Here is a 17,293-nt window from a genome sequence, read left to right on the forward strand (position 1 = left end):
CACATGAGGCAGATATGTCAAACACTTCAAATGACTTCTTCTGAAGAACTGGAAGTTATAGAACCTTAATATTCGGCTGGTTATTTCCTGGGAAAGAGCCCAACAAAGTTTGCGAATGAAAGTGACCTTGACTTACTTTCAAGGTCACAGAGGTCAACAACATTTAATGGATTTGTTCTTAAGAACTAAAAGGAATGGATTCATAAGATTTGGCTGGTAGCTTTTGGAATAGAGCTTACCAATTTGAGAAGGAAAATGACATTGACCTACTTACAAGGTCACAGGGAAAAATATGTCAAGCAACTTCTGAAGAATCAAAAAGCATAGAATCTTGTAATAATATTTTGCTGGTAGTTTCAACAGATGGAGCCAACAAAGTTTGTGAGTGAAATATTTTTAGTGCAATATAATATTTAATGAGAATATTTTGCTATGACTGCTTAAATATTCAGGTGAGCGATACAGGCCCTCTTGGGCCTCTTGTTGTAAAAAAAAAGTTATGTTTGTACACACACTTTGTTATGGATATCATTTTATATCTATATTGTATCTGGATATATTGAAATAAATAAAAACTAAAACAAAAATGTCATGAAAAAATTGGAAGGCTCTGTACGAACTACCTTGTGGATGAGATGAGGCTTAGTCTGATCCTTTGATCAAAAGAAACTTGTGGCTTTGTAACACATAAATTTCCTCCGTTATCTCAAAAGGACAGGAATCAGCCTAGCGATTGGTCAGTTCTTTTTACCTTGGACCAATCAACTAGCAACCCTATGCCTTCAATTTTGCTATGACATATTCCAGGGGTGCAGAGAATGTCAGTGATCGTAACGTCTGGAGCGCGAGGATGCTGGGAGGTCTACTAAAATGTTAATAACCATAAGGCCTCAAAGTCGTTATATTTAGTCAGTAGCTTGGTGAAATGTATTGCCACAATGTTTGCAAATATAGAATAAATGACACCTTGACCCATCCCAAGTCAGATGGGTCAAATTTGTTAACTTTTTCTTGAACACCAAGAGGCCTAAAGCTACAATCCAGAGTCAGTAACTTGCTGAAATATATCGCAAAGTAAGGCCACTTAAAGTAAGGCCACTCAAAGTAAGGCCACTTAAAGTAAGGCCACTCAAAGTAAGGCCACTCAAAGTAAGGCCACTCAAAGCGGTTAAGCATCTTCAAAATCTTTGGGCCTTCCTTATCAGTTCCACTATACATCCCTCTCAATGTATTGCAAAAACTGTCAAACCCCTTTATAATGCCAAAATTTCTGTGGGAAAAATGGTGGCAGTATAATGAGGTTTTACTGTATATTGTATCACTACATATGCACTGGTCACTCTTTGACAGGTGGAGCTTTTGAATTCTATTGTTGGAGGTGAACAAGAGTCAGTGTTCAAGGTCGTGGATCAAATGGAGAAGATCGGCAAATGTTTATTGAATAAATCGAACCTAAGGTAGGTAACTCTACTTACATTACAGCCTGCAAATATACCTTGACAGCAAACACTATCACGGTTTTAGTTTGTCATGTTGCGAACTGTTTGTCGACTTTAAGCAGAATTATTGGTCAGTGAAATCTAGTGATCTGATACTGTTTGTTGGTAAACCTTTGAGAAAACCTTCAGGTTTGTATTAGCTATTACTTTTGAAAATTTTGCAATTGATAGTACAGATCTCTGTTAATTTGTGCGAAAGCATTTTTTCTTTTAGAAATTTGATTTGTCTGAATTCCTGTATGGGAAGTAAATGAGCTTGTCAATATAAATACTTTAAAGAACCTTTTCACAACTGAATCGGTGTGTTAATATTTTCAGCCATAAGGTGATATGCTACCTTAACTCATTCACCCCTGAAATTTCATAATGAACTATGAACCTATGAATTGGAAGAGTTCAAACGTGTCTTTGGGGTGAATGAGTTAATGATATTGTGAAATTGACATTCACCTTCTTTTAAAAGAGTTCAGCACAAAACAATAACAGTTTTGCTTTGTTAACAGTAATTCTAACACTTGACAATCTTTATAAAAAAGAAAACACATTCCTTTAGCATATGTTGTGTGTCTACTAGCTGAAACACTTTGTCTTTTTCTGTAACTCTGAATTTGTTTTCAAAGAAATCAATTTTGTGGATATTTCATTTTCAAACTTTGATCAGGGTTGCTGTGAATACGACTCCTGAATCCATGGGTACAACTTTGAGATCTGTGGAAGGATTTCTGTCTTCGTTACCCGGGGATAACTCTTCCTCCAACTTTCTGACGAAGGTTAGTATTTTTCGGTGAATTCTCGGTCACTATTGTGACATTCTTCCAAAAAAAAACAAAATTACAGTGGCCTCTTATACAAAATGCTTTCTTGTGAACATTTTGCAAAGTCAGAGGTATGGATCTTCCTTTCTATAAATAGAAAAAAATGTATTATATTGTCTTAATTTCTCATTGGTCAATATAACTTAAAAGTCAATTCATGGCTACCCCTCTTGTGCTCACTTTTCAGGTGTAAATCACGTTTGGTAAGGAGTTATATATTTAATAGTGTTTTCAACTAAGAGAACTAGTACTGCAGTCCATCACTTTTGACAAAATCTACTGCAGGTTTAGGACAAATATTGCCTTGTTCTATTGCACTGCATGATGCTATGTAGTCACTAATATGGTCCCTCCCTGCAGGATTAGGACCTGTATTCACGAAATTGTCCTCATACTCAAACTCGAATTCTGTGCTCAAGGCCAGTTTCTTGTTCTGGTGACAAATAGATAAAAAAAAAATGGAATAATTTGGAAAGACTTAAAGCTGAATACCATTTTCAAGAAAGCTGTATACTATTTTCAAGAAAGCTGTATACCATTTTCATTGTTACCTCTCAACTCATTCACCCGTGAAGACACATTTGAACTTGTCCAATTCAGTGGTTGGAATAGATCATTATGAAATTTCAGGGCTGAATGAGTAAAATTTTGGCTGTGTCACATGATTTTACATGTTACGTGAAAGGTGCACAGGATCCGTGTTAGAGCATGAAAAGAATCTTAACGAATATGGGTCCTGGACCTGTATTCATGGAACCGTTCTCATGTTCAGACTCAGCCCAACTCAACTGTGCTCAAGCCCAACTCAACTGTGCTCAAGCCCAACTCAACTGTGCTCAAGCCCAACTCAACTGTGCTCAAGCCCAATTTCTTCTTTGGATGATAAATTTTTCAAATTTCAAATTTTCTCAATAATTTGGTAATTTCGAAAAAAAATCTAGAGCATGCAGCCATATACCATTTAGTTTTTTCCATTGGACTTTTTATTGTATAGATATATGAAGTCAATGCTTGAGAATGATGATGATTTCATGAATATCGGTCGTGGTGTTTCTACTTCGTCTTCCCAGAAGGGGACATTGAAGATCTGCTGCACATGATGAAATACTTTGATGTTTATAACTTGTTTTGGTTTACCGCAGCATGATGCATCATAGAATGTTGAACTGTTTGATTTGCTGTTTTATACATGGTTTCTGTTAAACAGGACACTGAGTACAAAGTGACGGAATCACAGACACAGTTTGAGCGACCATTCTCCGTTAATTACATGGGAAAGTCTTTTCTAACAGTGCCTTATACTCATGAAGATTTCCCAAGGTAGGTTTATAGCTAGAAAAATTATTTGAAGTCATTTTTTATGCCCCCACTATTTTAATTTTTTATGCCCCCACTATTTTAGGGGGGAATAAAGTGCTATATACTTTATACAGGGAGATTTTTCGCATCAGTTTAACTTTCACCTTAATTTTCCTCTGTAGTCTGCTGGATAACCAAACATCTTGGTAGTGAAGCGGACATAAAACCAATTAATCAATCAATCCTCCGTAATGAGGGTGAATTGATCGCAACTATATACAGAAGGGCATGTCAAGGGTAAATAAAATTAACACCAAACTAAAACAGATTCTACCAGTAAAGGACGAAAATTTTACTGCTTCCCATCATACAGTAGGTCTTCTGTCCTGTGGTGTTTTATCCCATCGCGTCACATCCTGACTCGGATCGTTAAATATCACACTAGCCACTTCATTCCTGAACAGATTTTGGTCAAATTAATTACAAAAGTCAAACCTCAGATGAGTTTGTATTTCAGTGTACCAAAGTCGAAGCCAATATAACCATTAACCCTTTCACCACTGTAGACCACAATGGACTCATCCAGATCAATGTATGGTAGAGTCTACTAAAGCTACATAGGGGTGAAAGGGTTAATATTTAAAGGAGTTTGTCAACTGATTCTGTACGAGTGACTTCATTATGTCTCCCATTCAAATGAAGGGAAACATATTGTTTTAAAACTGGTTCTTCTTGTTCTTATTCTTCTCCCCGACATGGATCTGGTTCTTGTTCTTCTTCGTCTTCCTTGTTCTTTTCTTCTTCTTTTCTTCTTCTCTAAATGATAATTTCTTGTATGGCCCATTCTTTTAAACTGTTAAAACTACCTTAAAAAACTTCCAGTATTTATGCATCATTCAAAGACACTTTGCAGTGCACTGTCAGTCCGTCACTGTGACCTTGACCTCAAGGTAGAATATCCCTATCCCACATACCTACATAATAATTGACACTTTTTTTCCCAAATTTATAACTGAAATTCTTGAACAACAGGACACATACATTATACAAATACAACACTTAATGTAACAAAAGTTCTAGTACAACAGGACACATACATTATACAAATACAACACTTAAGGTAACAAAAGTTCTAGTACAAGACACAGACATTAGAAAAATACAACACTTACTGTAACAAAAGTTCTAGCACAACAGGACACAGACATTATACAAATACAACGCTTACTGTAACAAAAGTTCTAGTACAATAGGACACATACATTATACAAATACAACACTTTCTGTAACAAAAGTTCTAGTACAACAGGACACAGCCATTATACAAATACAACACTTACTGTAACAAAAGTTCTAGTCCAACAGGCCACAGACATTATACAAATACAACACTTAATGCAACAAAAGTTCTAGTACAACAGGACACAGCCATTATACAAATACAACACTTACTGTAACAAAAGGTCTAGTACAACAGGACACAGACATTATGCAAATACAACACTTACTGTAACAAAAGTTCTAGCACAACAGGACACAGACATTATACAAATACAAAACTTAATGTAACAAAAGTTCTAGTACAACAGGACAAAGACATTATACAAATACAACACTTACTGTAACAAAAGTTCTTGTACAACAGGACACAGACATTATACAAATACAACGCTTACTGTAACAAAAGTTCTAGTACAATAGGACACATACATTATACAAATACAACACTTTCTGTAACAAAAGTTCTAGTACAACAGGACTCAGACATTATACAAATACAACACTTAATGTAACAAAAGTTCTAGTACAAGACACAGACATTAGAAAAATACAACACTTACTGTAACAAAAGTTCTAGCACAACAGGACACAGACATTATACAAATGCAACACTTACTGTAACAAAAGTTCTAGTACAACAGGAAACAGACATTATACAAATACAACACTTAATGTAACAAAAGCTCTAGTACAACAGGACACATACATTATACATATACAACACTTAATGTAACAAAAGTTCTAGTACAAGACACAGACATTAGAAAAATACAACACTTACTGTAACAAAAGTTCTAGTACAATAGGACACATACATTATACAAATACAACACTTTCTGTAACAAAAGTTCTAGTACAACAGGAAACAGACATTATACAAATACAACACTTACTGTAACAAAAGTTCTAGACAACAAGTAAGGACATATTTGGAAAGAGTGGACAAATATATGGTATACCTCAAATTTAATGATTCATGCAAGACCCTTAGGAAAATCTTGTGCAACAGTTCTTTTATTTTGACATGGTGTCACTTTCCGATGGCAACTTTGCCACAGTCTGTCAAACACGTTTTGCATTGTGACATCATAATGAAACACTGTTACCTGATTGTGATGTTGCAGACCTTTAATCCTAAATGGTTGTCAACACAATTATTATCAATTTTATAAATTTAATTGTTTCAGATTACGAGTTCTTGCCAAATTGATGTGGGCAAAGTTTTTACACAGAGAAATCAGGTAAGTTAACAAATTCAGATACGAACAGGTGCAAAGTATAACATGCGCTGCAGCATTCAAGAAGACCAAGCAAAAATCAACAAGGGAAGTTATTTAACATTACAGTCCCATTTCTGTCATATTTTCCTGGAAATTATCTTTGAAAAACTGTGTTGAAGAATACAAATATTTTAAGCTATGTTCAATTTTTGCAAAATTACTTTTTGCATATCTGAAATTAGATAAAGTAGAAAAATAGGTATGAAACTAAAATTTATTGCAACAAAAAATGCAACAACTTTACAATTACTTTGAATAATGTCTTTAGTAAATACCATGGAATAATACTCTTGGTGGCTCATTTCTGGGTGCATGCCTTTCCTCATTCAGTCTGACTGGAGAAAAACTAGTCTTGATCTTTGTGATGTCCATTTGAAATGATTATGTACAAAACTAACAAAACCAGTAACTGAAAGCTGCATCCACTAAAAACCAACCAATTCAAAAATCCAACCACTATAAACTCTTAATCCCATTTAAACTACTGTAACGGGTGGTAACGGACTACAATCACATTGAATGTAGTACAGCCACTGTTAATAGATCTGATGTTGATGTTTTTATGTATTTTCTTCCATCTGGCACTACTAATTCTGCTGTCTGTCATTCACCAGGGAGAAAGGCGGGGCCTACGGTAGTGGAGCGGTCTGCTCCGATGGTGTCTTCTCTCTCTTCTCATACAGGTAAGAAATTTAGAGTCAATATAAAGAATAGATACCATAGCGCATCAATAAATTCCTTGGGAAAACGCTCGAGTGATATCTACTATTTGAACTCAGTATACTGGTAAAACTCGCATCGTAACAGTGGCAGCTAGTGTTCATTTATTAAGCAAATTAACTATGGGCTGGCCTTGATAAAATCATCATTGCCCCTGACTCAGATTTTATATTTTACAATGATTTGACATTTTACTTCTTGCCATGTCCTTGACCTTTGGACTATGGATCAGAGCCAAGTTCAAGTTTCAAAATTAGGAAAATAAAAATTTGAAAAAATCAGGCAATTTATATTTAATAAACTGCATTCCAGGGATCCTAACTCTCTGAAAACCCTCGAAGTGTTTGACGAAGCTGTCAAGTGGCTTTGCAGGGGAGACTACACTCACGGCGACGTGGATGAGGCAAAGCTATCAGTTTTCCAAGAGGTAATTAATGGTATTAAGTAAAATAACAAACATTTGGTCGGATGTTTGAAACTTTAAATAAAATTGGTTCATACAATTTGTTGTGCTCAAGCTCAACTATGAGAAACAAAAATCTAATTTCCATGGTGCACTCATGTAAAAATGTTTTGTAACTCTTACTATAGTGATATAGCCAGTTTTCAAGTCATGCAATACAAGGTCCTGTATCATACTGTGATAATACAAGATGTTGTATTAACCCATGGCCAGTAGCCAGAATTCCATTGTGGCTTGAATTAATAATATTTTCCCCAATGATTGAATTGACAAATTGAAACAAGATTGGGTTCCGAACATCTGGGTGCTATTTTAGGCTGTAGCAATGTGACGTCATCATACTGTCCTTGACATCCTATTGTCTACCACAGTGGTTGGTTCATGTTTACAGGAAGTAAATGGAAATTTGAATCAGGATAATGATGAGTAATGTTTAACAGAAATTATAAAATACATATAAAGGACGATTGTAGGTGTGCAATATAAACAATAACACATATGTTCATCTGACATCTCTGATTGCACCCGTTTATTGCCCTTATGAAATATATCTACAGGTGCAGTGCAGTTGTGAAACTTGTGAGATGTCAGATGAACATATACATGTGTGGTATAACCAATTTACTATCTGCACTGAGATGTAATTGATCTCACCATTAACGTCCCTTGTAATGATACTGTCCCTATACCTGTGATGTAATCGATCACACCATTAGTGTCCTTTGTAATGATACTGTCCCTATACCTATGATGTAATAGATCACACCGTTAGTGTCCTGTGTAATGATACTGTCCCTATTCCTGTGATGTAATAGATCACACCGTTACTGTCCTGTGTAATGATACTGTCCCTATACTTGTGATGTAATAGATCACACCGTTACTGTCCTGTGTAATGATACTGTCCATATACCTGTGATGTAATAGATCACACTGTTAGTGTCTTGTGTAATGATACTGTCCCTATACCTTTGATGTAATTGATCACACCGTTAGTGTCCTGTGTAAAGAGACTGTCCCTATACCTGTGATGTAATCGATCACACCGTTAGTGTCCTGGGTAATGATACTGTCCCTATACCTGTGATATAATTGATCACACCGTTAGTGTCCTGTGTACTGATACTGTCCCTATACCTGTGATGTAATAGTTCACACCGTTAGTGTCCTGTGTAATTATACTGTCCCTATACCTGTGATGTAATAGAGCACACCGTTAGTGTCCTGTGTAATGAGACTGTCCCTATACCGGTGATGTAATAGATCCCACCGTTAGTGTCCTGTGTAATGATTCTGTCCCTATCCCTGTGATGTAATTGATCACACCGTTAGTGTCCCTTGTAATGATCCTGTCCCTATACCTGTGATGTAATCGATCACACCGTTACTGTCCTGTGTAATGATACTGTCCCTACACCTGTGATGTAATCGATCACACCGCTAGTGTCCTGTGTAATGATACTGTCCCTATTCCTGTGATGTAATCGATCACACCGTTAGCGTCCTGTGTAATGATTCTGTCCCTATACCTGTGATGTAATTGGTCACACCATTAGTGTCCCTTGTAATGATACTGTCCTTATTCCTGTGATGTAATTGATCGCACCATTAGTGTCCCTTGTAATGATACTGTCCCTATTCCTGTGATGTAATAGATCACACCGTTCCTGTCCTGTGTAATGATACTGTCCCTATACCGGTGATGTAATAGATCACCCCGTTAGTGTCCTGTGTAATGATACTGTCCCTACACCTGTGATGTAATCGATCACACCGTTAGTGTCCTGTGTAACGATACTGTCCCTATACCTGTGATGTAATAGAGCACACCGTTAGTGTCCTGTGTAATGAGACTGTCCCTATACCGGTGATGTAATAGATCCCACCGTTAGTGTCCTGTGTAATGATACTGTCCCTATACCGGTGATGTAATAGATCACACCGTTAGTGTTCCTTGTAATGATACTGTCCCTATACCTGTGATGTTATTGATCACACCATTAGTGTCCCTTGTAATGATACTGTCCCTATGCCTGTGATGTAATAGATCACACCGTTAGTGTCCCGTGTAGTGATACTGTCCCTATACCTGTGATGAAATTGATCTCACTGTTAGCGTCCTGTGTAATGATACTGTCCCTATACCGGTGATGTAATAGATCCCACCGTTAGTGTCCTGTGCAATGATACTGTCCCTATACCTGTGATGTAATCAATCACACCGTTAGTGTCCTGTGTAACGATACTGTCCCTATACCTGTGATGTAATCAATCACACCGTTAGTGTCCTGTGTAATGAGACTGTCCCTATACCGGTGATGTAATAGATCCCACCGTTAGTGTCCTGTGCAATGATACTGTCCCTATACCTGTGATGTAATAGATCACACCGTTAGGGTCCTGTGTAATGATACTGTCCCTATTCCTGTGATGTAATAGATCACACCGTTAGTGTTCCCTGTAATGATACTGTCCCTATACCTGGGATGTAATCGATCACACCGTTAGTGTCCTGTGCAATGATACTGTCCCTATACCTGTGATGAAATTGATCTCACTGTTAGCGTCCTGTGTAATGATACTGTCCCTATTCCTGTGATGTAATCGATCTCACCGTTAGTGTCCTGTGTAATGATATTGACCCTATACATGTGATGTAATTGATCCTGTGTAATGATACTGTCCCTATACCGGTGATGTAATAGATCACACCGATAGTGTCCTGTGTAATGATATTGACCCTATACATGTGATGTAATTGATCCTGTGTAATGATACTGTCCCTATGCCTGTGATGTAATAGATCACACCGTTACTGTCCTGTGTAATGATACTGTCCATATACCTGTGATGTAATAGATCACACCGTTAGGGTCCTGTGTAATGATACTGTCCCTATGCCTGTGATGCAATAGATCACACCGTTAGTGTCCTGTGGAATGATACTGTCCCTATACCGTTGATGTAATAGATCACACCGTTAGTGTCCTGTGGAATGATACTGTCCCTATACCGTTGATGTAATAGATCACACCGTTAGTGTCCTGTGGAATGATACTGTCCCTATACCGTTGATGTAATAGATCACACCGTTAGTGTCCTGCGTAATGATACTGTTCCTATACCTGTGATGTAATAGATCACTCCGTTAGTGTCCTGTGTAATGATACTGTCCCCATACCGGTGATGTAATAGATCACACCGTTAGTTTCATGTGTAATGATATTGACCCTATACCTTTGATGTAATCGATCACACCGTTAGTGTCCTCTGTAATGATACTGTCCCTATACCTGGGATGTAATCGATCACACCGTTAGTGTCCTGTGTAACGATACTGTCCCTATACCTGTGATGTAAATACCTGTGATGTAATTGATCACACCGTTAGGGTCTTGTGTAATGATACTGTCCCTATACCGGTGAGGTAATAGATCACACCGTTAGTGTTCCCTGTAATGATACTGTCCCTATACCTGTAATGTAATTGATCACACCATTAGTGTCCCTTGTAACGATACTGTCCCTATACCTGTGATGTGATCGATCACACCATTAGTGTCCCTTGTAATGATACTGTCCCTATACTTGTGATGTTATTGATCACACAGTTAGTATCTCGTGTAATGGTCCCTATACCTGATAACTGCTGTAAAATTTTAAAAAAATCATATTCAGTAAATTAAAATGTGAAAATATCCATTTCACATACGAATAATTATTTACAGATTATATATATAATAGATGTCTACTGTATACTGGGTAATTTTCGCTGCAGTTTAATTTGTGCCTTTTTCGCCCTCCGTGTTGAGGGCAAATTCATCATTACAGTACATATGAATAAACAACACAACAACATGATATACATAGTAATGAAGTGTGAAGGGCAAAATTGACCCTGGGCGTATATTGATTTCGTGCATGAAGGATGAAGGTTTGACTGGCCGAAAATTACCTGGTATAGGGTAGATTATTCAAATTTCAGAAGCATTTCATAAAAGAGTCGCAACATCAACGTTCTCAAATGCAAAAATTTCCACTTTTATATTAGTTTGGGACATCACAGGTTTCCATAACAACATCCTTAGTATTCAAAGCTGACTTGGTTAGAGTGAGGACGTGTAATTCAGTCTCATGTGTTGTTTTTTTAACAGACAGACACACCTGTTACTCCAGGAAAAATAGGGATGACACGGTTTACCGGTGGAGTAACAGACGAGATGAAACAAACGATGCGAGACCAGTTATTCCAGGTGTCCAAAAATGATGTTACTACCGTCGCTCTCAGGTACATAGAAAGATATCTTTAAAACAGGACATTACAGGAGATTTTCTCTTTAGGAACCAAACACAGAAAAATATCATTTTTAGCTCACCTGGCCAGTAGCATGCTGGGATGAAGGGCTACCGAGTTTGTTCAAGGGAATAATCTTCATCCATTTTCAAGGTCACAGGGGTCAATTGTCTTAAAAAATCTTTAAACAACTTCTTCTCAATAACTAAGAGGCCTAGGATAATGATATTTGGCTAGTAACATGCTAGGATGAATGACCTTTACTTATATTCAAGGTCACAGGGGTCAAATATGTCAAAAACCTATTAAACAACTTCTTCTCAATAACCGAAAACCTTAGGATGATGCTATTTTGCCAGTAGCATGCAGCGATGAAGGGCTATCAAGTTTGTTCAAATGAATTACCTTTACCTATATTCAAGGTCACAGGGGTTAAATATGTTAAAAGTTTTATACAACTTCTTCTTAATAACCAAAATGCCCAGGATGATGATATTTGACCAGTATCCTGTTGTGGTGAAGGGCTATCAAGTTTGTTCAAATGAACGACCTTCACTTATATTCAAACTCAAAAGGGTCAATTGTTTAAAAAAAAAAAAAAAAAAAAAAAAAAAATTTTTTTTGAAAAACCAAAAGGCCCAGGATGATGATATTTTGCCAGTAGCATGCCAGAATATAGGGCTACTAAGTTTGTTCAAATGAATGACCTTGAATTATTTTCAAGGTCAAAAGGATCAAATATGTTCAAAACCTTAAAACAACTTCTTTTGAATAACCAAAAGTCGCAGGATGATGATGTTTGGCCTGTAACATGATGGGATGAAGGGCTACCAAGTTTGTTCAAATGAATGACCTTGAACTATATTCAAAGTCACAGGTGTCAAATATGTTAAAATCTTTAAACAACTTCTTCTGCATAACCATAAGGCCTAGAATGTTGATATCTGTCAGTAGCATGCTTCGATGAAGGGCTATCAAGCTTTTTCATTTGAATGACCTTAACCCACTTTCAAAGTCACATTTACTCAAATATGTTTAAACATTTAAATGACCTTATATCAATAAACAAAAGGATAGGTAGGTGATGTTTTGCAAGTTGCATCCTGAGATAAAGGGCTATAAGATTTGTTCAACATAATGACCTTGTTCGACTTTCAAGGTCACAGGAGTGAAATGTTTTTAAATCTTTCAACAGGTTCTTTTGTATTACTTTTAATCATAAATACTGATATTTTGCCTTTAGCTTTATTTAAGATCACTTTTAAGGTTATAAATGTGAGATGTATACCAGGTGAGCGATGCAGGCCCATTGGGCCTCTTGTTTTTAATATTGGGAGATTGCATGTCACATTTGATTTGCTAATTCAAAGTCTGTTTTAAGCATCAGATTTTACATGTCACAGTTGATTCACTACTCAAGAGCCTGTTCAAGGTATCAGTGTTCGACATTCAAGGTCACAGGCGTCATATGTTTAAATCTTTTATTAGGTTCTTATGAATCAAACACTGATATTCTGTCTGTAGCTGTATTTTAGTTCACTTTTAAGATTACAAGTGTGAGATTAATGCCCGGTGAGCGATGCAGGCCTGTTGGGCCTATTGTATCATGAGAATTTAACTGAAGTATGTATTTGATTACAAAAAAAACCCCAAAAAAATCCAACATTTTTCAGTCTTCTTTGCTGCTATAATTAGCATTTGATCATTCAAATTGCAGGTATTTGAAGAAAGGTCAAAGGTCAAATGCAGTATCCTTCCTGGGCCCAGCCAATGAAAGTGTACAAGAGGATAAGAAATGGAAAATCATCAAGAATTGAAAAAGATAATTATTCACTCACGCCTTTTTGGATCAAACAATAGCATTTAAAAATAAATGTTAGCTAAAAGAAATCTGTGTGTCAGATTTCCTGGATGTCAATATTTCATACAACAATAAATTATGAAGGGAGATGATTTGATTGTTCATCCCCATGCACTGTTGTCATTAGTGATGGGCTGATGATCGATTATGATAAAAAAAATAGATTGGTTTGCAGTTTCTGATACTGATTATCAATTACAAATTCAATAATCGATGTAATTGCTTCATTACTGAACTCAAGTGGCAAATGTAAACAATGAAGTATTGCACCGAAAGGCAATTATTTTTATGATTTCTATTACACGTATATGATTAATGGTAATGTAGAAAACAAATCAAAACTACATGAAAGTTGCTTGTTATCCATTCTTTATAAAGGATAGAAAACTGATATATAATAGATAACTCTGTCTATTGATGTAAAAATAGTGTTCTCACTTTATTCGGGTATTCTGTCCAATAAAATTATAAACCGATTATGCAATTGATCAATGATTGGTTTACTAATTCAGATAACAAACCAAATATTGATTATGATTTGAGACTGATTGCCTATCACTAGTTGTCGTGTATGATCAAATGTTATTGTCTTTTACGTTGTTTCTTTAGAATAATCACTGCATCTAAAAACAATTGCTATTATTCATAAAATAAAATAAAAATCCCATTATGGAATTTTGCATATGTTAGTTGTGAATGACAAGTTTGAATGTATAGTTACATCAGATTTCATAGCTCATGTATCAATGAGTGTGGCTGTTTCAGCGTTATAGTACATTTCTCTTTATATCATGTGCTAATTAGCAGAGTAAAATGTGATATATAAAGATGTGATTTTAACAGTAACATTAATAGTTTAATTGCTTGTACATGTATGTAACACTTTCAAGAAAAGTAGTTTAATTTACCGCATGTACATTTTTGTCTTAACATATCAAAGCTTGGTTGGTGAAAATACGTTTAAGAGATGAAACCGTGATTGGTCTGTTTTAACTCTGTGTGAGCAAGCACAGGTGTAGGTGTCCGTTTAAATTTTCATGGAGAATCATGTTTTAAGTCTGAAAAGGTAGCTTTACATAACTTCGGTAATGTCAGGCAATTGGCAACAAAACATGATATAAAGAGGTCTTAGAATTTCATTTTGCCATATTTGCAGTAATTAGTGCTCCTCCTATAAGCGCCCATTCCCTTTTTTGGGGAGGAATTGAAATAATATAGAACCCTTCCCAGACCTGACCTTAGTGATAGATAGTACTTTAAAGGAGAGATTTATGTGTGGTGATCATAGCTGAATTTTCTGTGAAGCATGAAGCAGATGAAAAATTTCATTCTCAAATCTCCAGCTACATTAGTGTCCTTAAGTAATAACAACTGGTTGAAGTTGCAAAATATATTTTTCAGTAACTGTTCAGTATCCTAATAAACACCCACTTGAAGCCAACGTTTCAGCGCCCTGGGCACTAATTAGGCAAATACGGTATATTGCTTGATATTGAACAAATCATCGCACATGCTGTAATATAATGAGTAAAATAGAAAAAAATGGTATTTATGGAAAACAGGTTATTATGTGAAATGTGTTATGAAACATTTTGCCATTAATTGAAGTTTAAGTAATAAATACTAGAACATGGTTTATGAAACAACTTTTGTACAAAGCTCCTCAACTTTATATTTTTTGTGAGTTGGAGTTTAGTCACAACACAGTCTGATACTTTTCGATTTTCTCACTCATGATATCCAGTTTGTTACGACCAAAACAAGATAGCATTGGTTTAGAGTTCCTGTCCAGCCATGCAGCATCCTTTTATGTCCAACTGATCAATGTAACTCAGCTCCTGCCCCCATTCGCAGGCAGGGGGAGCTGTAGCAAGTATATATAGGGGTCGTTTCACAGCCCAGCTGCTTCCTGGCACCCTGTAAACCTGTAAACTCATCATGAACTAGAATCGACCTTCGGCACAGCTCTATTCCGCTGTGGGCTCCTCCAGAATTATGACATATGTCACAGGTGCTTTCACAAAGTTCATACAGCCCTGTAGTATATAGACTGTCCATATTATTTGCCATATACGGACAGTTCAAAAATGGACAATATCAAAATTCTAGGTTAGGTTATGTGCAGTGTGTGTGTGAGTACTCTTATGTTGCCAAACATTGTTGTGTGAATAAATGCTATGAATCTAGACTCCTTTGTTTGTCGTTGTTTCAAAGCCTTGTGTTTTGGCAGCTTAAGAATCTTCCCCTTCGGGTTGAGATTCCCTTATCTTAACCTTCGAGTTGAGATTCCCCTATCTCAGTGATTCTTTTTCTCTTACCCTGTTCTCCCATTGTGGCACCCATGGGCATGACGTCATAATGTGAAGACAACGATGACTTTTTAAACTGTTTTGCTGAATTCTATTTTACACTTGGAGGACCAGTATGTTATTTATGCTTCTTATGGTCTTATGCATATACTGATGCAATCTTTCCATTGGTGTAAATAAAATCTTAAAACCAGTTTAGTATTAACCCTTCCACCCCTAGGTAACTTTAATAGACTCTTCCATACATTTCAATGGATATACATATTTCCAGTGTGTGTTATAGGGTAATGGCAACAACTGCATGCTTCACCCGTTGTCAGTATAATGTGACTGGGTGGAATGCTGTGCTGGGTGCCTTTAGCATGGTATTTCAGTGAGATAGCACTATAGAGTCGACATCAGATCGGCGCTTCACAAGGCGGCAAATACACCAACATGTCCTGCCTCCAGCACACGTACACACAGGCACACATACACACATACACACAGGCACACATACACACAGGCACACACACACAACATGCATGGAGGCATGACTTTAGCTGTTAATAGGACATTAAATTAAATAAAACCAAACCACTGTGTGTTAATTCATTAATGCGCTTATCTATTAAAATTGGATTACATTTCTTAACATTTTTAAACATATGTTTACAGTAAAACAAGCTATGAAATTAAGTATGTATCCTGTATGTTATGTTCTCTTATCCCTGTCCTTACTCGTAAAATTGGTATGTGTCCAGTATACTGTACAGGGTTGCCCACCTCTAAATGTTGGAGATCTCCCTCCACTGGGTTTTCTCCAATGTGTGAGACTTTTGACGATGTCGCAACATAATATATATAGGTACCATGTCTTCTTATCCCTAACTGTTGACATTGGTATGTATCCAATTTACATAAAAGCGTGATGTTTACTTATCCTATTCAGTACTTGTAAAATATTGTTTTTAAAACCACATTCAGTGTGCTAGTTTGGAGACCAATAGTACTAGTGGATCCAGCTATTTTGAAGTGGAGTTTAAAGAGTTGGGCTGACTCGGTAGAGTACCACCCCCCACTTCAATCCCATATGGAAATGAGTATATGTGTGATATATGTATCTATATTTAGATGGGTATGTGTGTGATATATGTATCTATATTTAGATGGGTATGTGTGTGATATATGTATCTATATTTAGAAGGGTATGTGTGTGACATATGTATCTATATCTGTGGCTATTGCAGTTGAATATTGATGAGTTTGTGTGAATATTAGAGATGATAATGATATTTAATGCCATATGTATACGTCCAGTCTTGCTTTAATAAAAGATGCTACTTTTAAATGAAATGTGTTTTTGCAATGAACTGGTAAGGGTCTCTCAATCTGTCAATCAGCCTGTCGGAGGCAATTTCTTTGACTTTTTCCAACGACTAATTGCTTTCAAATCTACACAGTTTTGTCATCAGTTGATGGTATTTAACTGA

General features: G+C 36.3%; 1 protein-coding gene across 2 annotated transcripts in view; it reads left to right on the forward strand.

Annotated features, from left to right (window-relative positions):
• Nucleotides 1-15,700, forward strand: part of LOC110450758 (presequence protease, mitochondrial-like) — a 62,514-nt gene extending 46,814 nt beyond the window's left edge. For both annotated transcript variants that reach the window (XM_021498453.1, XM_021498454.1), the window contains exons 20-27: nucleotides 1,351-1,457; nucleotides 2,161-2,269; nucleotides 3,522-3,634; nucleotides 6,082-6,135; nucleotides 6,789-6,857; nucleotides 7,207-7,321; nucleotides 11,512-11,645; nucleotides 13,369-15,700. In XM_021498453.1, the coding sequence (XP_021354128.1) occupies nucleotides 1,351-1,457; nucleotides 2,161-2,269; nucleotides 3,522-3,634; nucleotides 6,082-6,135; nucleotides 6,789-6,857; nucleotides 7,207-7,321; nucleotides 11,512-11,645; nucleotides 13,369-13,468 (801 nt within the window). In that variant the 3' untranslated portion in view covers nucleotides 13,469-15,700. The remainder of the gene's footprint in view (nucleotides 1-1,350; nucleotides 1,458-2,160; nucleotides 2,270-3,521; nucleotides 3,635-6,081; nucleotides 6,136-6,788; nucleotides 6,858-7,206; nucleotides 7,322-11,511; nucleotides 11,646-13,368) is intronic.
• Nucleotides 15,701-17,293: the final 1,593 nt, after the last annotated feature.

This window comes from Mizuhopecten yessoensis, unplaced genomic scaffold (assembly GCF_002113885.1).
Source record: "Mizuhopecten yessoensis strain PY_sf001 unplaced genomic scaffold, ASM211388v2 scaffold5503, whole genome shotgun sequence".
NCBI lineage: Eukaryota > Metazoa > Mollusca > Bivalvia > Pectinida > Pectinidae > Mizuhopecten > Mizuhopecten yessoensis.